We start from the raw sequence: 22,216 nt of genomic DNA, 5'->3' as shown, positions 1-22,216 counted from the left end.
TCAGCGACAGCACGTCGGCCGGCTCGCGCGCGCGCATCTTCTCGCTCCTCGGCGGGTGCCTCATGGGCGGCTTCGCGTGCGGGCCCCTGTTCGGCAGCGCCCTCATCACCTGGACCGGCGGCTGGGTCCTCGCCCCTTTCTACGTCGCCCTCGGCCTCCACTGCGCCTTTGTCGCCGGCCTCGCCTTGGTCCTCCCCGAGTCGCTGTCGCACGAGCGCCAGCTCGCCGCCCGCGAGCGCCACCGCCTCGACAAGGTCGCCCAGCGCGACGCCGACAAGCAGCGCGACGCCGACGACGCGCACGCCGGCCGCCACCACGGCTCGTCGCTCGTGCGCCGCACCTTGCGCTCGGCCCGCCGCCAGGCCGCCAAGCCGTTCGCGTTCCTCAAGCCCATGGCGCTCCTCCTCCCGCGCACCGTCACCGACGAGGCCGACAAGGAGCTGCGCACCAACATCGAGTGGGGCGCGAGTCTCGACGAGTACTGGCACCCCAAGGACGTGTGGCGCGGCAAGGCCGGCGAGTCGGCCCCCTCGGCGGCGGCGTCGTCGGGTCGCCGCGACTGGGCCCTGACCAAGATCGCGACGGCGTACGCCCTCAACATGGGCATCATGGGCGTCATGACGGTCAAGCTCTGTGCGTCCCGCTCTCCCTCTCGAGGTCGTCGCAGCGGAAGAGAACGGAACCTGACTTTCGCTCTTGCACGCCGAAACAGTGTACGCCCGCACCGAGTTTGGGTGGGCTCCGACCACGACGGGCTACTTCTTGTCCTACATGGGCTTCATGCGCCTCTTGACGCTCCTCGTCGTCCTCCCGCTCGGCATCAAGCTCCTGCGCCGGCGGCCCATCCCTTCCCCGTCTCGCCCTCGCCCGACCTCGTCCTCGGACGCCGACGTCGACACGGTCGCCGCCGAGAAGCAGTGGGACGCCGAGGCGCGCTGGCTCAAGATCGTCGCCGACTCGCACTTTGACCTCGTCCTCGCGCGCCTGTCGCTCGGCATCGACGCGCTCGGGTTCCTCCTGTTCCTCGTCGCGCCCCTCGTCGGCGCCCCTCGCGCCTCGTCGGCCCACACGGCCGTCTTCCTCGTCGCCGTCCTCGTCCAGTCGCTCGGCTCGGGCGCGTCGCCGGCCATCCAGTCGCTCGCGTTGGCCCACTCGACCCCGCGCGATGCCGGCCGCCTCTTTGCGTCGCTCAGCGTCGTCCAGGCCCTCGCGGCCCAGGTCGTGAGCCCCGTCCTGTTCACGGCCGTCTTTAGCCGAACCGTCGGCCGGTTCGACGAGGGCATCTTTGCCCTCGCCTTCGCCCTCTCGGTCGCGAGCTTTGCCGCATTGAGCAGCGTCCGGCTCCGGCGCGTGCACGTTGCCGCGCCCGGTGCCCGCACGTCGACCGACGGCGAGCGTGCCGCCGTCGACGAGGCCGCGGTCGGCTCGGCGGCCGCGCCGGCACCAGGACGCGCCGCCGTCGTCGGCGGGCGCAAGACCAAGTCGTCGCTCGTCCCGCAGCGCGGGTTCGAGCCCGAGGATGACGACGAGCAGGAGGACGTCGCCAAGGGTGGACGCACGCGTGGGAGGGGCAGGGAGCGCCGAGGGAGCTGGAGCGCGCCGGCGTCCGAGCCGTACAGGGACTAGACGGCGCTCGACGAGCTCGGGACGGCGGTGGAGCTCGCGAGCATGGCGAGGGATAGAGACGGCGAGTGGAGGTGTACATAGCGCGGCGTTAGAGAACGCGAGGAGGAGGTCTCGGTCGTTCTTGTGTCTAGTTTTCTGCCCGTGTAGCTCTCCTTCCAGGTTCTCGTCATTGCTTGCCATCACAGACGCGATCTGTTCTCTCTCTGTGCCTCTCTGCATCGGTCGAGAGCCGCTCGAAGCGCACGATCAACGTCCGCCGAGTGCAGTCGAGCTGCGGCGCTTTGACCCTCGACTCGACGCTCGCACCGCTCGCAAAGGCCAGCGCACGGTCGCCGGACCTCTCGAGCTACACTCTGCTGAGCCCTTGGGTGAGTCTCGAAGGTGCAGGAGCAGACTCGGGAGCACAGCTCGAGCAAGCAGCTCGCCTCTCCTCCTTTCGAGCTCGAGTCGGCCCTCTGTTCGCTCGCTCTCTGCTCGCAAGGCTTCGCTACTGGCGAAAAACTCTCCCAGAGCTGCTTCACAGTCTAACCTGAGCTCTGTGGCGGCAGGAGGAGAGGGCAGAGCAGCGAGAAAGTGGGGAAGTGGCGACCCGAGCCGGCGCGCGCGCCCTCCTCGTCCGACGTTTTTCCTCGCTCCTCGCTCGCCATCTCGCGCAAGGGGGGGCATGTAGGGTACCCAGATGTGCAACAGAAAATGCTCGAGACGATGGCGACCTTCCCAAGTCCAAGCGTGTCGAGGCGCGAGAGGGAGAACCATCGGGAGGTGAACCCGATGCGTGTTGCGTGCGTTTGCAAAGTAGCACTTTCCTTTGTCGAACCCCCTGGGTTCATTCGCTCTCCTCCCAACATCAGCTGCGGGATTACCTCGAGACGTTGGGGCACGATACCGGGCTGTAAAGAATGACGCTTGAGCGTCGCCACGCCCCCGGCATGCAACTCGGATTACCAGTTGCACCCCGGCCGCGCCGCGCGCCAACCCTCTTCTTTTGCTGCGCTTCGCGTTTTGCCTGCACTCGTCCTCGCGCACTTTCCCGCTCCTTTTCGCTCGCCCAAGCTGCTCGGATCGAGCTCAGAGTGCTGCTCGACAGGTCTGCTGAGCACCCGGGGCAAACCGGTAGCAGGAGGAGAGAGTTTCCCTCGGCAGCTGTCCACTTGAGAAGGCTCGCTCGGACCCTCTCTCCAGGGCCGCCTCGTCCTGCTCTCTCGGCTCGACTTGTGGCTCGATCGTCGTCATACAGTGCGCAGAATGCGGTACTGGTTCAAGCACTCGAGTGTCGCGAGCGCACACGCGACCGCCGCCTCCTTGACCTCCCTCTTCGACGCAAAGTCGAGCTGGCGTTCCCGAACCACGTCTGCGGAAGCGAGCCCATCGTCGAGTACTCGTCTCGCTCGGTCGATCGAGCCTTGAACCGTCGAGGAAGAGCGAGGTTGCACAGCGAGAAATCGAGTCCGTCCTCCTCGACCTGCTCCCGAGCGCAGAGTCGTGCGAGCGGTACCGGTAACTGTCTCCAGATTCGGGCCCATCGTCGAGTACCTGTCTCGATAGGTCGATCGAGCCATGAGTGCCTAGGAAAAAGCGAGGTCTGAGCGCGAGAAATCGAGTCCGTCCTCCTCGACCTCCTCCTGAGCGCAGAGTCGAGCGGGCACTACCTGGAACGGTCTGCAGGATCGGGCCCATCGTCGAGTACTCGTCTCGTTCGGTCGATTGAGCCTTGAACCGTCGAGAAAGAGCGAGGTTGCACAGCGAGAAATCGAGTCCGTCCTCCTCGACTTCCTCCTCGGCGCAGAGCCGAGTGAGGGAGCAGGGCGGGCAACCACAGAAACGAAGCGTGCCGCAGTACTAAGCAAGAGTGTGTGTGACCGGAGCAGTCGACGCAAAGAGGCTCGAGCGCTGCCGAGCGAGCAGTTCTCGACCTTCTCAGACGGTTGCTTTCGAGCGAGTGGGGCGCCAGCGTCGAGAAAGGCCGAGAGATAGCTCTACATTGCGATGCTTTACTGCAAAGAACGACATGAAGTCGGGGAGAAGGTGCCGCTAAAAACCCTGCGCGTTCAACTTGCCGCCCTCGGCAAAGAAGGCCGCCTCGAAGCCTCGCAGCCGAGGCTCGTCGCTCCACTGGACAATCTCGAGAGCCTCGCCGCCGTCGAAGCGGACCTCGAAGCCGTCCGAGGCCGGCGGCGCGGCGCGATCGTCGTCCGAGCGAGGGTCGTCCCACCGCGTGTCGATGCAGAGCTGCAGACGAGGAGGAGCGTGAGTCAATGTGGGCTCGTCGAGCACGCGAACGAGACTCGAGAGAGGGAAACAAAAGACGCACAGCGATGTTCCACCCGCCATGAAAGCCCTGCGCGAGGAGAGGCGGTCAGTTCGGCCTTGCTCGACGGCGAGGGAGCTTGCTCGACGGCGAGGGAGGGAGAAACGAGGACGCACCGCACGAATTCCCTTCTCCATGACCGCCCTTCTGCGCACCCTCGGCGACGCCGTACCGCCGAGCGACGTGCCGTTGTCCCGCACGTCGGCGAGCATGTCGCAGTCGACGCCCTCGTCGACGAGCGGCTCGATCGTCTCGAGCGCGCGCGACGAGCCGAACGTCGCCGCGCCCGAGCCGAGGGGGAGCGAGTTGGGCTGCGTGCGCACTTGACGATGACGACCCCAAGCGTTACCTGCACGCCGGCCGAGGCAGAGTCAGTCTAGGTCACGCCTGCCGGCATCGAGGAAGAAAGAGGGACGGACCGGGGCCGACGCCGGACGGTATCTGCTTGAGGAGGTTGGCGTGCACGAACATGGGCTTGCCGAGGTGGTCGTTCTGGAGCATGGTGTGACCCTGCGCAAGAAGAGTCGAGGTGAGCGCGACGAGTGACTTGGGAAGGCCGATTTGGCGGCAGTCGAGAGAACGTGGACGCACACAGAAGCCGCTCGCAGCTGTAGGCAGGCGAGAAAGGGTCAGGCGAAAGGCCGAGTGGTACTCGAGGAAGGCAAGAGAGAGGCGCACGCACTGTTTCGAGGAAGAGCGCCGACCGAGACATATCGCCCGGGAACGCCCCAACGCCGGCGTAGCGCTAACCACGCGAATCGGAATAGGTCTTTGTCGCCCTTTGTATGTAGAACGAGGAGGAAGAGAGGGAAGGGAACGGGCGAGAAGGTGAGCTCTCCCGACATGCCCTTTTCGAGCTCGAGGGACGACGGCTGCTGCTCACGTCCGACAGGCTGCAGGTTCCAGAGAGTCAGTACCGGCTACTCGTGACGACGAGATGATCAAGAGGGAGCGTCGAGGACGCACTTGAACCAGAACTTGAACCGGCTCGAGTCCATCATCCACTCGGCGAGGAGGAGCGCATCGAGGTTGCGGCTCTTGTCGACGAGGATTTGGCCGGCCTCCTGCTCCCACTCGTCGCGACAGGGTACGCCGATGATGGACCAGATGGCGTTGTCGGCTTGTGTGCGCCACTGCGTACGAGGGTGGGCAGGTGAGCGAGGACGGCAGGGGCGTAAAGGAAGAGGCGCGAGCGCACATAGTCGGGCCAGAACATGGCGCCGTGCCGCTCGTAGGCTTTCCTGCAGGCTCATGTCGAGTCAGTGAACGCCTTGGCAAGGCAGAAGACGAAGAGAAAGGGGACGCACGACTCCCACAGGCCCGCAGGCTTGCCCCAAACCTCCTCTCGCCGACCGTCGGCGGCCGAGCGCATCCACGGGTCGCGCTCGTCCTCGGCGGCGTCGAGAATAGCTCGAGGTACAGGCGAGTCGACCGGCATGAGCGACGCGGTCGGGATGTTGTCGCTGTCGAGGAAGAGGACCTCGCGGAACCGCGAGCGGATGATGGCGGGAGCCTGCAGGCGAGGAGTCAGGTACGGCTTCGACTCGAGGAGCTCGCTCGTCGAGCAAAGGGACGCACCTTGATGTGGAAGTTCTTCCTGCGAGTCGGGAAGGGAAACGACCAGTCAGTGTCGGCGCGAGAGAGGGAGAGCTGGGGAAAGCTCGAGGGAGCGTTGGACGCACTTGCGACTCGGGTCCCTCGTCGCGTCCTCGACAACACGCAGCTGCGCACCGTGCGCCTCGAGCTCGCGGCGGATCTCCTCGCTCGGCTCCTCGCCCGGGAACGAAAAGACCTCGGACGGCAACGTCGTGTACAGGTGGTTGCGGAGCATCTTGAGCGTGATGAGGACGCGCGAGAAGGTGTCGGCGTTGCCGGCGGTAAAGACGAGACCCTGTGGGCCTTACTAGTCGGCTCGAGGCCGCAGGGAGATGACGAAAGGGAGAATCGGACGCACCTTACCCGTTCCCCATGCCGCCTCGCTCAGCGCACCCTCCTTCTCTCTCGCTCGCAGATAGCCGATCATCTCGCGCCTCAGGCCCATGACGTGCGACGTGTTGAGCGAATGCCAGGCGACGTGCGCGTCGTTAAACTGGTTGAAGTTCTGGACGGGCCGGATGCGGTACAGCGGGCAGAACTGCGCACACGGAGAAGAAGGTGAGGATAGTCCTCTGGAGGAAGAACGCCGCTGCAACCTGGAAGGCAGAGAGGGGAAAAGGGGGAGAAGCCGACGCACCTCGTCGCTCTTGCGGACCCAGTCTGCGCCCTCGACTCCCCAGCCCGGCGCGTCCCGCTCCCACGCCGCGAGGCGCTCGCGCGTTGTCGCATCACTCGACAGCGGATGACGAGCCCGCTCGAACCGTGCGTCGAGGTCGGCCGGCGCTGGGACGACTGCGCCGCGAAAAGACGATGCCGTCCATCGGCTCGAAGATGAAGCGCCCTTGCCCTCGGACGACGCGACGTGGATGCCGTAGATGAACAGCGAGACGAGGGCGAGCGTGGACCAGATGATGCCGCGGCGAGGTGGAAGGCGAGACGACGAGTTCTGGCGGCCGCTAGGCGGGGGAGGCGTACAGGGCGGCAGGCTGGATGTCGGAGAGCCCTTGCGGTCGGTTGCGCCTCGCTCGTAGGAGGACAGGGGCAGGAGCGGCACCTCGTCATGGCGACGCGACGAGGAGGTCGAGGCGGTCGGCATCTTGCACGTGTTGAGGGCTGTCGCGGGTTCAATAGGGTGGTCAGCAGCCGCTCTAAAGCAGCTAGCTGCACCGTCGGGGCAGCCTGCTTGGCCCCCACGAGGCAGACGCGCCTCATCACCCGGGTTCGAGGAGGAGGGGTGGGAGAGGAGACGCACCTCGCTACTGGTGCCGTGCGCCGCACAGGGTCGACGTGTGTGGATGCCGCAAGATAGCGAGAGTGCCAGCAAGGGCGCAAGCGAGCTGCGAAGCCATCGCGAGGCGAGTGGGGCGGGGCCAGCGGCGTCGTTCGTACCTCTGCGCAGTCCGAGGTCCGCTCCGGCGTCTCGGGCGGCAGCGGCCGATCTGACGACGCCCGCAGCACAAGCTCGTATGTACGCACGCCGCACGGACAGACCGATCAGATCTCGCCCGACATCGACCGCAGCTTTCTCTCGCTCTCGAGCCACCCGAAAGCGCGAGACGGCCAAAGTGTGTGTGCAGGGGGGGAACGCTAGAGGAGGGCAGGGAAGGCATAAGGTATAGCTTGCGCGTGTGCTGGGCAGAAAACGAGTGTTGCGGGAAGACCGAAAGAGAGAGAGAGAGAGGGAGGAAATCTAGATCACGAAAACGGCGGGGAGTGTCCTTGCATGCACGGGTAGGGAGAAGGAGCGACTGGTGGAAGAGAGGGGAACTGGACAAGGTAGGGGGAGGGGCGTCTAGGCGAGGAAGGCAGATGCGGCGCCGACGAGGGCCACGAGCGAGCCGGCAACGCCGACGGCCGACGCGCCGTTGGCGTCGTTGGCCGTGTTGGACGTCGTCGCGCCCGATGCGGCGGCGTCGGCAGCAACGGCGCCGGCCGAGACGGTCGCGCTCACCTCGGCGGCGGCGGAGGAGGAAGAGGGAACCTCGGACGTCTGCAGGGAGGGAGGGACGAGGTCAGTGCATCGCTCGGCTTATGGCGGGTCGAAAAAGACGGGTCGACGCACAGTCGAGGTAACAGGAGTCGAGGAAGGGGTAGTGAAAGTCGAGGTGGCGGTCGCGTAGAAGCTGCGCGACGAGGGAGGAGGTCAGGCTCACGGCGCACGAGGCGAGTCGAAAGAGGGGGGACGCACGCCGACGAGGCAGTCGCGAGGTACGCCTCGGCGACAGTGTCGTTGGTGCCGTAGTAGGGCTTGCCGCACTGGCCGATCGGCGTGTAGTACGAGAGGTGGTCGTCGATCGGGCTGCAGGGCATGCGAGGTCAGTCATGCTGCTCTCGCAGATGGGCAGAGGGCGAGCGTGGGACGCACCCGCTAGCAGTACCGTGGCACGCCTCGTCGCTCGGGTCGTTGCAGACGGTGAACTGCGAGAGAAGGACAAGGTCGTCAGGTCGTGCGCGAGAGAGGTCCGGGCGCGCACGCTCGCGAGATGGCGCGACCCAGAACGAGAGAGACAAGGGGACGCACGTCGTAGCCGTAAGTCGCGTTGCTCGTGCCGTTGCCGAGGATGTGGAAGCCCTGGAGGGCGAACGTGTAGTCGTCCGACTCGGGGATGTAGGTCGGGACCGGGTCGTCGTTGGCGATGACACGCTGGCCCGCCTCGCCGCCGTACAGGCTGTTCATGAGCGTCGCAGCGGCCGGGTTGAAGACGCGGGCGGCACCGTGGTTGTGCGTCCAGTGCGACAGGCCGCGCCAGCCGAGGTCGAGCGAGGCGACCTGGGCGACCATGCCGCCGAAGCCGTGTCCGGTGATGGACCACCTGCAGGACAATGACGTGCGTCAGGACATTGCCGTCGTCGCCAGACGAGAGAGAGAGGGGGAGCAGGGACGCACTGCGCGCCGGTCGTGTTGACGTAGTACTTGACGAGCTCCCAGTCGTTGGTGATCTCCTTGGCCTCGATGTAGGCCTGGGTCGCCGCAGCGTGCGCCGTGCAGTTCTGGCAGCTGTCGCCGATGTAGAAGAGCTGGCCGACTGCAGGTGCCGGATCGAGCAACGCGCGGGACAGAGGGCGAGGCGGGCAGGAGGACGAGGGAGGACGGGGCGGGTTGGGGAGGGGCTCGTCAGTACCGGTCCGGCGTGGCTGACTCGGCGCAGAATGAGATAAGGAAGGGCGAGGACGGACCGTCAACGGTCGACTGGTTGCTGCGAGCGCGAGACGGAGATTCCGGGTGACGAGTCAGTGACGGGGCGCGCTCACGAGCGGGCGCGAGATAAGAGGACGTACAAGGTCGACTCCCAGCCGAACATGCCCTTGAAGACCATGACAACCTTGTCCATCTCTGCAACGAATGGCGAGGCAGGTCAGTCACTCGCTCGCGGGTCGACCGGTTCGAGGAAGGCGGGCCACGACGTACCGGGAATGACGGCGACGAAGCCCTCGCCACCGCTGACGGTCGGGCCGAATCCCTGCACGTAGGTCCAGGCTGCGGGCGGGGGCGAAGAGAGGGTGAGCGCCGGGTCCAACTCTGCGCGAGGCGAGGGAAGACGGGCGGAGCGAGCGAGTCGAGAACGAGGGACTCACGAGCGGCGGTCGAGCCAGGGAACGAGCTCTCCAGTGCAGCCTGGTCGAACGTCTGGGCGCAGGCGGTGGTCGGGTCCGAGTTGTAGGCGGCCATCGAGAGGAGGCCTGTACATGCAGAGTGTGGAGAGGGGGTGTTGGCTCACGCCGGTCAGCTCTCATCGGGCCTGGACAGGGCAGGGGAACAGGCTGCGCACCGTGGTAGCGCTCATCTGTACAAGCCGACGTGGCACGATAGGGCCCGATGCGGGAGGAGAGAGAGAGTCAGTGACGGTCGTCGAACAACCGGAGCGGAACGTCCGGGAGGAGCTCGAGGCGACGACTCACGCCAGACTGTGTGCGAGAGGGACAGGTCAGCACTGCACGCACAGGTGAATGGGAGGCGAGGGGACGCGGGACGCACACTGCGAGGACGAGACGTCGTCCTGGGCGAGGGCGAGCTTGGCCGCGGCGACGAGCGCGACGAGACCGGTGCGGGCGAGGGACGGCATAGTGGGGCGAGGGACGGGGGTGGAGGTGTGCACGGGAGGTGGTGGTGACAGGTAGGGACAGCAAGCGACGGGCGACGACGAGGGACTGGGCGAGAGGAGGCGGCCAGGCCGCGAGAAGAGGGCGCTCGCTCGCTCGGCGCTCGTCCGCTCGAACCGTTTGAGTTGTTTGATTCCGCAGCGCCCTGAGACCTGCTTCTGTGGGGTTCACTCGGACCCGATCACAGCGTCGGCGAGCAAACGTGGCGGTGCTCCAAGGGCTCGCTCGCGCTTCCTCGCTTCGCACCTTGTTCTCTTCCACAGCTTCTCTCCGCCCGCGTTCGAGCTCGAGCACGCCTCACTCGCTTGCCGCATCTCGCTCGCTCGACGACGGGCATATCCGCCTCGAACCAAGAGCTCGCACACGCGCGCGCCCACCCCGCCGTCAGCCAAGGCTGGCGGCGAACAAATCATCGCGCGAGGCCGCAGCACGCGCGGTCGAGCTCACTGCGCGCGATAGCCAGTCCGTGCTTGGACTGTGCTGCTCGTAGAGTGCCCGCCAGCCTCGACCGCCTGCGCGAGACGCACCGGCGGCGAGCCGTCGCTGCGCAGGGCCCGAGCGCCCTCGTCGTCCTGTGCCAAGCTCTCGCTTCGACGAGCATCGCTACCTTTCGAGCGCTCGTACCTGCGAGGAGCTCTTTCGTCGTTCGGTTCCGGTGCTGCGCTCGTCGCTGAGCGCAGCGTCGCCCGCCGTCCGGCGAAGAAGGGGCGGACGAAGCTGCAGGTCGCCAGCAGGGGCTCTGTCGCTGTCCTCTGCTGATCGTTGCCCTCCGCTTGTCGCGCACGTCGTCGACGACTAGAGCGGGACACGGGCGCGTCCTCGCTCGTCTGCGAGCCGGCTCGCGCGCTCGAAAAGACGGCGGTTCTGCGTCTGCGAGGCGCCGATTCTCTCTCCCGCTGTTCTGCGTCTTTCCCGTCCTTGCTTCTCAAAGCAGAGAGAGCATCAGCTGGTGACTGAGGAGCAGCAGCAGCAGCTCAGGCGCGCTGGTCCTCGGCGCAGCAAGCGAGTGCGTCTGCGCGAGCTCGAGTTGCAAGAGCGCACGGACGGCGACAGCGGGCCTTGCTCGGCAAAGCGGTGCCTGTCGCACAGGGCACGACGGCTTCGAGGAGAGAGTCTCGAGGAGAGAGTCTCGAGGAGAGAGTCTCGAGCCGAGAGCGACAGCGTCGCGGCCGGAAAGCGACTCGACGAGGTCCGAACGGTCGGAAGCGGCCAGAGCGCGCGCTCGCCGTGGACCGCCGGTTTGACGGAGCTCAACTGACGAGGCGCAGGGTGCTGGCAGTGCGCCTGTGCCGCTCACTGCGCCCACTCGCATCTCGCACGTCGCTTCCCCACCTGGGCGGCGGCGCGACCGGCCCGCTTCCGCCTCGTCCTGCCGCCCACCTCGTCGTCCTCCCCCATCCTCAGCTCGACATGCCTGGTGAGCTGCGCACTCGCTCTCTCTTCACTCTTGCCACCACCTCGCCCGCATCCTGACCCGCCATGCCCGTCGTCATCGAACCCCTCGCCGCAGCTCCCCGGATCATCCTCACCCGCCCTCTCGACCCCGCCCACCTCGAGGGCGGCGCCATCCTCGAGGTGGCAGAGCGTGCGGGCAAGATTGAGCTCGTGCGCTGGACCCAGGACAAGCCCGTCGACCGCCAGTGGCTCCTCGACGAGCTACGCAAGGGCGGCACCGAGGGCCTCGTCTGCATGCACAACGGCGAGAAGGTGCTTTTTTTTGCCCTCCAGGGAGCTTCCAGGTTCCCCGACGAGCACCCCTGACAATCTGCCTCCCCCTCGACTCGCAGATTGACGACGAGCTCCTCGACGCCGGTTCGTCCTCCTCCTCCCCCTCCCTTCCTCGTTCTCGCGTTCGTCCTTGCCCTCGGCGATGGTCAATAGCTGATCGCGCGCGCCGGTGCCTCTACAGCTGGACCGTCCCTCAAGGTCGTGTCGACCATGAGCGCCGGCTTCGACCACGTCCAGACCGCCGCCCTCAAGAAGCGAGGGGTCCGCCTCGGGTCGAGTGCGTCCAGCTCTCCCTCACCCTCTCATACACCTACCGGACACTGATCACCGTATCCTTCGACAGCTCCCGATGCGCTCACCGCAGCGACAGCCGACGTCGGCGCCATGCTCGTCTTGATGGCGTCCCGGCGCGCAGGAGAGGTGCGTCGTGCCTTTCTCGTACTCTTTCCCGCCCAGTGCGACTCGACTGACTCGCCTTTCTGTCCCTATTGCGCAGGGTGTTCGAGCTGTCGTCGACGGCAAGTGGCCGAGCATGCCGTGGAACCCGTTGCTGCTCTGCGGGCAGAGCTTGAAAGGGGTGCGTCCAGCCTCTCGCCCTTACCTCTCTTCTCCTTTGGCTTCGTCCGCCGGGACACTCTAGCTGACAGCGTACTCTGTCCGTATAGTCGACCGTCGGCGTCCTCGGCTTTGGCAAGATCGGCCAGCTCACGCTCAAGCGCCTGCTCGGGTTCGACATCTCGCGCGTCCTGTACTCGACGTCCAAGCCCGGCGTCGCCCTCACGTCCGAAAAGGACCACTTCGACACGATCAAGACGGCCGAGTTCCACGGCGTCGAGATCCGGCCCGCCGAGTCGTACGACGAGCTCGCGCGGGAGAGCGACTTCCTCGTCCTGTGCTGCCCGCTCACGTCGGCGACCCAGGGCATCGTCGGCGCCGACTTCCTCGCCAAGATGAAGCCGACTGCGTACGTCATCAACACGGCACGAGGCCCCGTCGTCGACAGCGATGCGCTTCTCGCCGCCCTGCAAGAAGGCCGCATCGCCGGCGCCGGACTCGACGTCGTCACGGGCGAGCCCAACATTGGCGCCGACCACCCGCTCGTCAAGGAGCACAAGTGCGTCGTCTTGCCGCACATTGGCAGCGCGACGGTGCAAGCGCGGAGCGGCATGAGCAGGGACGCCGCGAGGAACTGCCTCGCCGGCGTCGGCGTCGAGGGTTTCGAGTGGGCGAACGAGGTCGAGTTGTAGAGTCCGCCGACGTGTCATAGAATTATTTCAGTGCCTTGTGCGTCTGCTCGAGAGCTTGCCCCGTTCTGAGAGCGACCTGGCCGGCCCTCGAGGTGAGGCCGCAAGAGGTCCGACCGCAAGCCGCCCGAGCGTGTCCGGGTCGCCCGAGGCGCGGCTGCCGACCCTAATGCCGACAAACTGACCGAGCGTCGGTCGGCCTGCTCGCATGCACCACACGAGCTGGGCTCGAGCCCCTCTCCCGCTTTGTCCGCCGGAAAGTCCGCGGTGCGCTGGCTCGCAGCTCGTCGGCTTCCACACCCTTGCTCCTGCACCTCTCGCGCCGGCTCGACGATGGCAGGTCTCCGCACGCCTGTAGATGTCGAAGACCTGCTCGAATGTGCGTCGCCGCCCACCGTTCCTTTCGGCTCAATTCGAGCTCGACTGACGACCTTTTGCTCCCCACGCAGACCTTCGCCGTGAGCAGTCTCTTTCTCTTTACTCTCGCAAGGTCAACCGTGCCTCTCGCTTACCCTCAGAAGGCGTCTCGCAGTAGCGGAGCATCCGCCGAGCCCGGTGACCGACGCGTACAAGGCGCTCATGCGGGCAGCGGTGCGTCCCTCGCCGCCGCTTTTCGTCTCGCTGGACCAGTAGCTGACCTCGTCTCCCGTGCAGCTTGTGAGGGTGTACAATGCGGCCGAGCACGAGGGCCGCACGCAGCCGCGCGCGGACATTCTCAAAGACAGTGCGTTGCAGACCTTCCTCCTCGTCTCGCAGTCGCGACACTGACAATTGACTGTGCAAACAGTCGAAGACAGTGAGTTGTCCACTTCCTATACGCCTTTCGAGGTCGCCCGAGACGACGCAAGCCAAAAAGCTCGCGAGACGCTGCTGACGACGTTTCGGCGAGCGCAGTGGAGGGCCAGGTCGCAGCTGCCGATTGTCAAAGCATCCACACCCTCACTCTCACGGTCCTCAGAGGCTTGGTGCGCTCTCTCCTCTCGCTCCCGCCGAGCGACGGACTCGGACGACTCGCTCACGCACGAGTTGCGATCAGCGCGCAGGGCTCGCCCAGCGTGGTCGTCGCGGTGCCTCGAGGGCGACAGGCGAGCACAGCTTGTCGCATGTCGACGGTGAGGCCGGCGGGCACTGCCAGAGCGAGGGCTCCTTGCGTCGGCTGCACCTCTACTTTGGCCAGCGGTACTAGCGTTCTTCTGTCCCTCGAGCGTCTTCTCTCAGTCTTGCAACGCCGGTCTCTCGCCTCGTTCCCGAGCAGTCACGCCGTCTCGCCGCGACGAGAGTGGTAGCGCAGAGTCGCAAGGAAAGGAACCGCCGACTCGTGCTCGGAGAGCTTGACCTTCTCAAGTTGCCTCGCCTCGATAGCCTCGCCGTGTAGCTCTCGCGAACGGGCAGCGATGACGTCGCGTCGACAGGAGGGATGAATGGCGCTGCTATAACGATAGAGACAAATTCTACGGCTCGCCGTCATCGTCGAGGGCCCGCCACGGCCACGTGCGAGAGACGCCCCTGCCGGCCCTCTCGCTCGCCCGCGCTCGGCGGCCTTGTCCCGCCCTCGCGCATGCCGCTCGTCGCTCAGCCAACGATGAGCGTCGGACCGCCCTGCCACGACTCGACTCGGCGCGCGGCGACGTAGCTGAACGTGCTCATCTTGGTCCTGTTTCCTCGCGAGAGTCAGTGTCGGTCCGCCCGGCACGGCAGGTTCGTCGACGAGAGGGCGAAAGGAGGGAGAGAGAGAGAAGGGACGCACCCGACAAAGCCCTGAGCCCGACTGAGGACGGCGCTGTCGAGGATGCCGGGCCACCAACCGCCGTACCGGCTCGCGCTCGCAAACTCGCGATGGTCGAGCTGCGCACGAATCGACAGACGGGCGTCAGGTCGTGCACGACGCCTGACTCGACGAGAGAGGAGGAGAGAGAAGGAGAGAGAAGGAGAGAGAGGGCAGACGCACATAGATCCAGCCCATGCGGGTCAGGCGGTTGATGAAAACGGGGTCGTCCGAGTCGGTCGCAAAGAGGACGGGCAGGTCCTTCTTGCTCGCACCTCGGCGCTTCTTGAGCTGCTCCTGGACCTTGCGGACGCCCTCGGCGTACAGCTCTGCGACCTCCTGGCTCGCCCTCGCGGCGCGCCCGAGCGCGACAAAGTCGCCCTGGCGTAAGTGCACGGCGACGTACTTGCGGCGGCGCGAGCCGAGGAGGGCGCCGAGGAACTCGTCGACGACGTGGTTGACGTGGTCGTTGAAGCGGAGGAACTTGCCGACCTTGTCCCACACGGGCCCGTCGGGGCGCAGCTCCTCGATGGCGTAGGTCGTGTCGGGCGTGCCCTTGACAAACTTGACGTTCTGGACGTAGAACAGGTTCTCGAAACACAGGAGCTGCTGGTCGGGGAACGCCGGCGCCTTGTCGAGCGAGCCGTACTTCTTCTCGACCGTGTCGCGCAGCCACGGCGAGTTGTCCTGCGACGCGAGGACCTCGATGCCCGGGAACGTGATGGACGTCTCGATCGACGACGGGATCTGGAGCTGGCCCGGGAACGGCCAAAAGTGCGTCTTGACGTTGTACCGCTCGAGCGGGCGCTCGTCGCCCCAGCCCCAGCACGACAGCGACTCGGACTGGGTGCCCGTCACGTCGGGGATCTTGACGTCGTGCCATTGGACCATCGACACGTTGGCGTAGTAGGCGAACGGGGCGAGGTCGAAGAAGTCGGACAAGGGCACGTCGCCGCCCTCGGAATGTGTCGCCTTGAGCTCAGTCCTGCGAGGGTGCGCCGAGGGAGCGAGGTCAGTAACTCGTCCGCCGCCGCCTCGATACGAGAGGGCGAGGACGCACAGGATAGCTGCCCGGTCAAGACGCTGTGCGACATGTACGAGCTTGAAGAGCTCGATGAGCTGGTTGGCTGCGCGAGGGAGGGAGGGCGAACGAGGTCAGAGTCGGCCGCCGACGACGACGAGGTGGAACGAGTAGGACGCACTCAGGCCACCATAAGGGAAACTCGTGACGTAGCCGGCGCCCTCCTTGAGGTTGGCGCGGAACGAGTGCAGCGGAATGTTGCTCTTGAGCGGCTGCGCGTGTTCGGGCCCCCGGTAAGTTCTCGTGCTCGTCGGTCGAGGCTGAGAGAAGAGGGACGCACGTTCTTGGGACCGAGACCCTTGACCTTGGCGCGCTCGACGAGGCCGCTCTTGCCCGAGCCCGTGCGCGTGACGAGGAGGATGAAGAGCGTGAGGGCGACGCCGACGAACGCGACGCGCTCGTACAGCCGCCGGTTGCGCCGCACTTGCGGCGGGTAGAACTGGTCGAACTGTGGTCGCGGACGGGACGAAGGTGAGCATCGACCGCGCGAGTGGCCGCACGAGGACTCGGGACGAGGAGGCAAGGGGGGAGGACAGGGAGGAGCTCACAAAGGCGCCCACGCCGCTCGATTGTCGACCCTTGCCGTGCCCGCCCTCGTCGTCGTCGCCGTCGACCGTGAGGCGCAGGCCCTCGGCGTACTCGTCCAGGTCGAGCTCGACGTAGCTCTTCTCGCCCGCCGGCTTGCCCGCGCGCATGGGCCCGACGGGCTCGTACCGCCCCTTGGCGTCGCGGCCGCTGCGCGTGAAGCTCGAGAAGAGGCCGGTCGGGAGGAAGCTCCTGCTGCTCGTCGCCTTGTGCGCGTGGCCGGGCACGGCGGGCGCTCCGGGTGCGCTGGCGGCGCCGCCGACCGAGTCGCGGGACCAGTCGGAGCTCGAGCGACCGGCGCGGCTCGCTCGCCGGACAGGCTTGTGGGCCGCCTTGGTCGCCGAGGCCGAGTAGGCGCGGTTGTGGTGCGAGTCGCGGCTCTCGGCTGGAGGAGGCGGGAGCGGGTGGTCGAGCTGGTCGCGGTCGAGCTGCGAGATGAGCGGGGTCTGCGGGATGGCCGGGGTGGCGTGCGCCTTTGGCGAATTGGCGACAGACACGTCCTCGTCGTTGACGTTGTGCGGCACGACCGAGCTGCACGAGGATTGTGGGGGTTTGGCGGGACGGGGGTGGACGAGCTCGTCAGCTGACGGTCTGGCGCGCGAGGGGGCGCAGGCGGGAGACAGGACTCACGCGCGTCGGGACATGGCAGCAGTCGTCGGGCGCAGGCGGTGGGGCGATGAGGACGACGAGGACGGGGAGGCGAGTCGAGGTGAGCTGGCGGTGGGCGGGATCTGGCTCGTCGGCGACGCTTGGGGCGTGTGTGGCTCGAGTACAGCTGGAACTGGTGCACAGAGATGCAGCCAGCAAGGCGGACACAGCTCGTGTGCCGACGGGGGACGACGAGAAAGAAGCGAGCCGCTTCCTCCTCCTTGTCGTCGGTCGCTGCTCCGGATCTCTCTCGCTCGAGTGTGCCCGAGTGCCATCACCGCACGGCCTTGTTCTCGACAACGAGCCTCGCCCCTCTCGTCCCATCGACCGCCCGCACGACCCGAAGCTCAAACACGGCCGAACGAGGAAGGCGGCGCTCACGGACCTCCAATCCAGCCACTCTCGCTCGCACCGGCACACGCCTCCTCTGCGGACACACACTCATTCATGCAGTCTAGAGATGCAAGGCATAAGGCCGGCGCAACGCGCACAGCCGTCTAAGAGATGGCTACAGGGAGGAAAGAGGCTCATGTCGTCGGCGCACTCGTCGACGGTGAGGAAGACGGGAGAGTGTCTGTGGTGGTCAAAGGTCGAGGGTATCGTCTAGGTTGCTGGGGAATGAGGATGCCGCGCCGGGTCGGGTCGAGGACGGGAGAGGAGGAAGGACGGCGGAGGAGGGTTCACGAGGGCACAATGTCCCACAGCTGCCGACGCCGACGCTCATCCTGTTCGCGTGACTCGTCAGTACGTCGCCCCGAGACGAGAGGATAGTCGGCAGCGACAGGGAGGAGAGAGAAAGAGAGAGCGGACGCACCCTCGCCTCCTTGCCCTTCCACCCCTTCTTGCTCACCTCGCGCTCCGTCACGCACTCGCCCCAGCCCAAGTGCGGCCGCCCGCCGTCCTCTGTCGCCGGCAAGAGCTCGACGCACGAGCCCTTGCTGACGCTCTGCACGAGGCACCCCTGCGCCGAGTCCTCGTGAGCGTCGCAGGACGTGCAGGACAGGCGGAACTGCGGGCGGGAAGGGGAGGCCGGCGAGGTTTAGCGCACGCCGCCAACAGTCGAGGGACGACGAGGAGGGGAGAGCGAGAGACGCACGAGGTGGGCGGGCGAGCAGGCAGTCGCTGCGGCGACGGCGTCGCCTGGCGCAAACGCTCGCTGCGGGTTGGGCGCGAACGGGTTGAGCGTGCCCGGCACCGACAGCTCGCTGCACGCCGACACAGAAGAGCTTGCGCTGCAGGTTGAACGAGGAGGTCAGGCGTACTGCCCAGGCAGAGGAGAGTGGGGGAAAGAGGGACGCACGAAATCGAGTAGACACCTGGCTCGTCCGTGTGCTCGACGAACCACTCGAACTCGAGCGGTAGCGGCGTCGCTCGTGTCCGAGGGAGCTTGACCTACGAGGACGACGAGAACGAGGGTCAGCGAGCGGTCCTCGTCGGGGCTCTGACCGTGCGACCGAGGGGGAGAGGAAGGAGAGGACGCACCGCCTTGACGCCGTCCTGCGCCGTGGCCTCGCTCGTGACGGCCTTCCACACGATGTCGGCTGCGAGCGTAGGGGGATCTGGGTGAGCGTGTGTGGCCACCAATGGGCGAGGGAAGGGAGGACGCACTGTCGACGGCCGACTTGATCTCTTGCACGAGGCCGCTGAGGACAGGGCGACACTCGCCCTTGGCGAGTGGTTGGACGCGCGGTAGGACGGCGGCGTGCGCAGAGGGGAGGGCGGCAAGGCCGGCGAGTGCTGCGACGAGGGCGAGCACCGAGAGCGGAAGCTCGGCGAGGGGGCGGTGCTGCTTGGACGACGAGCTCGACGAGGGCGACGGGGCGAGGCGCATGCCGCGTGAGGGGCTGGTCGAGGTCCGACGGTGGCTGCAGTCGAAAGGAGGGCGGCCGCGGTGCTGCTCGAGGGCGACGTGGACGGAGGCAAGGCCGACGAGCCGTCCGGGGATGCCGACGCTGAGGAGAGGAACGCTGGCGACGACGGCTTGGGACGAGGCGCGCTCGAGGGCTGTCGAGTCGGCGGTGGCGAGATCGCACGCGGGTCGAGCAGTGCAGCACCCAGGCAGAGCGAGTGGTGGCGCAGGAGACGGTCCTCGAAAACAGGCAGCCTCCTCGTTCGTCGTCGTTCGCTCGCGCGGACCGACCCCGACCCCGGGTCCTCCCCCGCTTCTCGTCCTTCTCGCCACAGACGTGCCTTTTTCTCGCCGCCCTCGAGAGCCAACTTGCGTGAGCCAGAGCGGCACAGAGCTGCACGCCTTCGCATCTGAGAACGAGCACTTCTGTTGGCCGCAAGCTCGAACTCGTGGATACCGATTGATCGACAAAGCTTAATCTGGGCTGTGCGCGGACGAGCCAAAACTGCCAACTCAGGTCGCCCCCGCGTCGCGCCCGCCGCGCGCTGGTACGGCTCACGTTCTCTCGTCGCTCGTCTCGCTCGCCGCTCTCGGATGGCCAGCAGGGTGCGTCCTGTTGCGACCCTTCCCCTCTGTGCCCGCCTGACCAGAGCCGCACACCCGCAGGACTGGCGCATGCCGTCAACCGACTCGATCGGGCGCATCGCCGCGGCCTCGTCTTTCATCCTCGTCGGCGCGCACCACTACGCCCTGAGCCGCATCAGCCGCCATGCCACTACGCGTCTTCTCGGCCTCGCCCTCGTTCCTGTCGCTCTGCGCGCCGTCGCCGCCGCCGTCTGGGTCCACCTCTCGTCGCCGTCCGCCGGCTCGCCCTTCGTCAACACTGGCTCGCGCAGCACGCGCAGTTGGGCCATCGCCGCGTGCGAGGTCGTGCGCACGTTCTCGCAGGTGGCCGCAAGTCGGCTGAACCCGGTCTGGGTGTGGGCAAGCACCGACGTGCGTCCCCCCTCCTCTCCCCCCTCGAGACCTCCCTCCCGTACCGAGCTGACTCTCTCTCGGCCCGCAGCTCTTCATTCCCCTCCTCTTCCTCGTTCTTCCTGCAACGCCCGCGACCGACCCGCCCCGCACAACTCGCCTGTACGCGGCCGTCGCCGTCGCCTCGTTCGCGAGTGCGTGGACCTGGCGCTCCGACCTCAACGCCGAGGGCCTGTTCCTCGCCCTCGTCAGCGTCGGCGCCGAAACGATGCGGCAGTGGCTCGCGCGGCAGGAGGTGGACGAGGCGAGCGGCCGGGTGGATGAGGCGGTCGAGGCGGTGCGCGACTCGAGCCTGGTGCGTCCACATCTCGCTCTCTTCGTATTGTGCCACACCCGCTCACACCTTTGTCGCAGCGCGCAATCGTTCTTCACATCGTCGCCTACGTCGCCCTGTACCCGCTCGACCTGCATGAGCCGTACGCCGCCTACTCGCAGGCCACCCTGGCGGGCTACCTCGTCGCGTGGCCGATCCTCGCCCTCCTCGCGTCGACAGCGTCTGCCCTCGCCCTCCACCTCAACGCGCTCGACTTGTCCACGGCGACCGCCGTCTACTCGGCGGCGAACGCGCTCATCCTCGCGCTCGTCGCCTGGATCGGGTGGCAGAACGCCGACACGGCCGCGTTCCGAGTCGTCCTGTTCATCCTGTTCGCCGCCGGCGCCGCGAGTCAGCTCGTTCCGACGACGCTCGGCGGCGTCTCGCTCGACCTCGAGCCGGGACACGGCGCGGCGTACGACCCGCTCGCCTCGTCCCCATCGTCCAAGGTCCCCTCGTCACGCTCTCGCGCACCCTCGCCGCGCCTCCTCGCGGTCCTCCCCGCCTCCCTGTCCCTTCTCTGCGCCTCCTTCCTCGGCCTCGCCCCCTCGCCGACCCTCGACATCGTCGTCGCGCACCACTCGCTCCCTCCCTCGACCCTCGCCCACCACGTCGCCGCCGTGCGCGAGGCGCCTCTCGCACGCCTGTCGCGTGTCCGCGTGTACCTGTACGAGAAGGGTAACTGGAGCGACGAGGCGCTGTGGGGCGGCTTGAGCGGCGCGCTGCGCCGGGGCAGGGACGAGGTCGTCCGCCTGCCCAACGTCGGGCGCGAGGGCGGCACCTACCTCGAGCACATCGTCGCGCACTACAACGCGTCGACGCCGTCGTCGTCGTCGCCGAGGTCGTCGGGCGCGGCGTCCTGGGTCCCCGGGCTCGGTCGGCTCGGACTCGGCGGCGCTCGACCGCTCGCCGACACGACCCTGTTCCTCCAGGAGCACCTCGCGTGGGACTGGGTCGGCGCGCCCCGCCTGCGCCGCACCCTGTCGACCCGCACGGCGTTCGTCTCGCTCGGGCCGTACCAGACCAACCTGTGCGGGCTCGACAGCGAGGTGCGCACGCAGATGGGCGGGATCCGCGACATCTTCGAGATGGTCAAGGGGCGGCCGTGCACCGAGGGCAACGAGGAGGACCGGGTCCTGAGCACGTGGGCCGGCCAGTTTGCGGCGAGCAGGAGGACCTTGCTCAAGAACGAGCTAAAGGTGTACGAGAGGCTCGTGCGCATGATCGAGGTCCGTCCTCTCCCGCTCTCTTTCTCTCCTCCCTTCGTGCCCCTCGCTCTCGATCGAGTCACTGACTCTCGCACCTCGCAGGCTCCCGACGACGACCCGATCCACAAGCAGTACAACCCGAGCGGGCCCTCGACAGCGTCGTGCGTCCCTCGCCTTCCTTGTTCTCCTCCCTTTTTCCCGGTACTGACAGGTACTCTCCCTCCCCTGCCTCCTTCTTCGTCTCTTCTCGACTCGACGCCTCGCCGCTGCAGCAATCCCGCCTTTGGCCACGCTCTCGAGCGGAGCTGGCCCCTCCTCCTGCACTGCGACGACAAGCGCATCGCCGAGACGTGCCCCGACAGGGCGTTCGAGCCCAAGGACTGTCAGTGCTTTGAGGAGACGTAGATACACAGACCTTGACGACGAGCTTGTGTAGATAGATGGGTTGTACCCAGACGAGCTGTTGAACCTTCTCGAGCGACATCGGCGAGATTGCCTCAGACCCGATCTCTGGTTCAGTGAGGCTCAGGCGTCTTATGCTGCCTCTTCAGCCGCGTCTTTTGCCTGCTCCACTTGCAGGCAAGCACGAGCAAGAGCAAGGAAAGCGAGCAAGCCAGCGTCACCCGACGCTGAGAGCTGCGCGTTCACGTCGTGCGAGATCTTCCAGGAGCGCCTCTCTCGCTGCCTCAATGACCGAGAGGGACACTGCCGCTCGTCGAGCAGCTGCAAGACATCGAGCGAAGCGCGAGCGAGTCGACCTTTTCTCAAGTCGACCTTCGCAAGTCGACGAGGAGGAGCGACGGCGCCAAATCGACGGACGGTGACGGCCTGGAGGCGAGCTGCGTCGAGCGAGGGAGGACGAGCCACGACGACAATGTTCTCTCGCTCTCGGGAACGCGACCGAGGGCGCACGCGGACCGTGTATTGCGAGTGCGGGAGGAGGCTAGGGACAAAGCTACTCAAGGGAGGCATGCAGCAACAGGTGGTACGAGTAATCTCAAGGCGACACAGGGGAGGACGAGAGACGACAGGCGAGAACTAGTCGACGAGCCGGGCGAGAGGGCGGGGGAAAGGTGACCGGCACTTGGGGGAGGCACCTCTTCGAGGGTGCGAAAACGGGGCGGGACCT

The 22,216-nt window shown here is 66.7% G+C and overlaps 9 protein-coding genes across 9 annotated transcripts in view; 4 read left to right on the top strand and 5 right to left on the bottom strand.

Moving 5' to 3' along the window:
• Positions 1-1,830, top strand: part of RHOBADRAFT_55188 (uncharacterized protein) — a 2,289-nt gene extending 459 nt beyond the window's left edge. The window contains exons 2-3 of the mRNA XM_018417718.1: positions 1-633; positions 713-1,830. Coding sequence (XP_018269500.1) covers positions 63-633; positions 713-1,626 — 1,485 coding nt within the window. The 5' untranslated portion in view covers positions 1-62 and the 3' untranslated portion in view covers positions 1,627-1,830. The remainder of the gene's footprint in view (positions 634-712) is intronic.
• On the bottom strand, positions 1,595-1,830 carry RHOBADRAFT_65449 (uncharacterized protein). The gene has a single exon (XM_018418709.1). It carries the CDS (start codon positions 1,794-1,796, stop codon positions 1,623-1,625), a length of 174 nt encoding a protein of 57 aa, XP_018269499.1. The 5' UTR covers positions 1,797-1,830; the 3' UTR covers positions 1,595-1,622.
• A 1,827-nt stretch (positions 1,831-3,657) lies between these two features.
• On the bottom strand, positions 3,658-6,626 carry RHOBADRAFT_55187 (glycosyltransferase family 71 protein; the record flags this gene model as incomplete). Its single annotated transcript, XM_018417717.1, has 14 exons — positions 3,658-3,855; positions 3,938-3,964; positions 4,090-4,283; positions 4,354-4,444; positions 4,526-4,542; positions 4,617-4,713; positions 4,818-4,827; positions 4,901-5,067; positions 5,133-5,175; positions 5,242-5,447; positions 5,513-5,531; positions 5,617-5,825; positions 5,889-6,068; positions 6,168-6,626. The coding sequence occupies 14 exons, from the start codon at positions 6,624-6,626 to the stop codon at positions 3,658-3,660; spliced, it is 1,917 nt and encodes a 638-aa protein (XP_018269498.1).
• Positions 6,627-7,083: 457 nt separating this feature from the next.
• On the bottom strand, positions 7,084-9,642 carry RHOBADRAFT_66799 (uncharacterized protein). Its single transcript, XM_018419085.1, has 13 exons — positions 9,507-9,642; positions 9,431-9,436; positions 9,301-9,315; positions 9,107-9,211; positions 8,940-9,008; positions 8,810-8,864; positions 8,708-8,727; positions 8,418-8,556; positions 8,052-8,343; positions 7,896-7,948; positions 7,719-7,829; positions 7,593-7,653; positions 7,084-7,520 (listed from the first exon to the last, which is right to left on the bottom strand). The coding sequence occupies exons 1-13, from the start codon at positions 9,592-9,594 to the stop codon at positions 7,323-7,325; spliced, it is 1,212 nt and encodes a 403-aa protein (XP_018269497.1). The 5' UTR covers positions 9,595-9,642; the 3' UTR covers positions 7,084-7,322.
• Positions 9,643-11,188: 1,546 nt separating this feature from the next.
• RHOBADRAFT_29159 (uncharacterized protein) lies at positions 11,189-12,641 on the top strand. The gene is made up of 6 exons (XM_018412857.1): positions 11,189-11,338; positions 11,419-11,443; positions 11,541-11,636; positions 11,703-11,779; positions 11,856-11,936; positions 12,025-12,641. Exons 1-6 carry the CDS (start codon positions 11,321-11,323, stop codon positions 12,604-12,606), a joined length of 879 nt encoding a protein of 292 aa, XP_018269496.1. The 5' UTR covers positions 11,189-11,320; the 3' UTR covers positions 12,607-12,641.
• A 273-nt stretch (positions 12,642-12,914) lies between these two features.
• Positions 12,915-13,855, top strand: RHOBADRAFT_55184 (uncharacterized protein). The gene is made up of 7 exons (XM_018417716.1): positions 12,915-12,982; positions 13,053-13,061; positions 13,136-13,194; positions 13,258-13,327; positions 13,391-13,399; positions 13,498-13,568; positions 13,640-13,855. Exons 1-7 carry the CDS (start codon positions 12,937-12,939, stop codon positions 13,787-13,789), a joined length of 414 nt encoding a protein of 137 aa, XP_018269495.1. The 5' UTR covers positions 12,915-12,936; the 3' UTR covers positions 13,790-13,855.
• A 160-nt stretch (positions 13,856-14,015) lies between these two features.
• Positions 14,016-16,690, bottom strand: RHOBADRAFT_55183 (uncharacterized protein). The gene is made up of 8 exons (XM_018417715.1): positions 16,665-16,690; positions 15,998-16,565; positions 15,730-15,897; positions 15,571-15,661; positions 15,429-15,495; positions 14,552-15,353; positions 14,351-14,448; positions 14,016-14,257 (listed from the first exon to the last, which is right to left on the bottom strand). The coding sequence occupies exons 1-8, from the start codon at positions 16,676-16,678 to the stop codon at positions 14,176-14,178; spliced, it is 1,890 nt and encodes a 629-aa protein (XP_018269494.1). The 5' UTR covers positions 16,679-16,690; the 3' UTR covers positions 14,016-14,175.
• A 432-nt stretch (positions 16,691-17,122) lies between these two features.
• RHOBADRAFT_55182 (uncharacterized protein) lies at positions 17,123-18,678 on the bottom strand (the record flags this gene model as incomplete). The annotated part of the gene is made up of 6 exons (XM_018417714.1): positions 17,123-17,407; positions 17,497-17,691; positions 17,779-17,914; positions 17,983-18,074; positions 18,165-18,223; positions 18,291-18,678. Coding segments are annotated over 6 exons (875 nt in total), but the record flags the coding sequence as incomplete, so codon positions are not given.
• A 420-nt stretch (positions 18,679-19,098) lies between these two features.
• On the top strand, positions 19,099-21,567 carry RHOBADRAFT_55181 (uncharacterized protein). Its single transcript, XM_018417713.1, has 6 exons — positions 19,099-19,137; positions 19,198-19,527; positions 19,598-19,861; positions 19,921-21,108; positions 21,190-21,248; positions 21,360-21,567. Exons 1-6 carry the CDS (start codon positions 19,126-19,128, stop codon positions 21,490-21,492), a joined length of 1,986 nt encoding a protein of 661 aa, XP_018269492.1. The 5' UTR covers positions 19,099-19,125; the 3' UTR covers positions 21,493-21,567.
• Positions 21,568-22,216: the final 649 nt, after the last annotated feature.

The sequence above is a fragment of the Rhodotorula graminis genome (genome assembly GCF_001329695.1).
Source record: "Rhodotorula graminis WP1 unplaced genomic scaffold RHOBAscaffold_11, whole genome shotgun sequence".
NCBI classification, from domain to species: Eukaryota; Fungi; Basidiomycota; class Microbotryomycetes; order Sporidiobolales; family Sporidiobolaceae; genus Rhodotorula; species Rhodotorula graminis.
The sequence above is the reverse complement of the archived record's forward strand: the minus strand, read 5'-3'. Positions and strand labels throughout refer to the sequence as shown.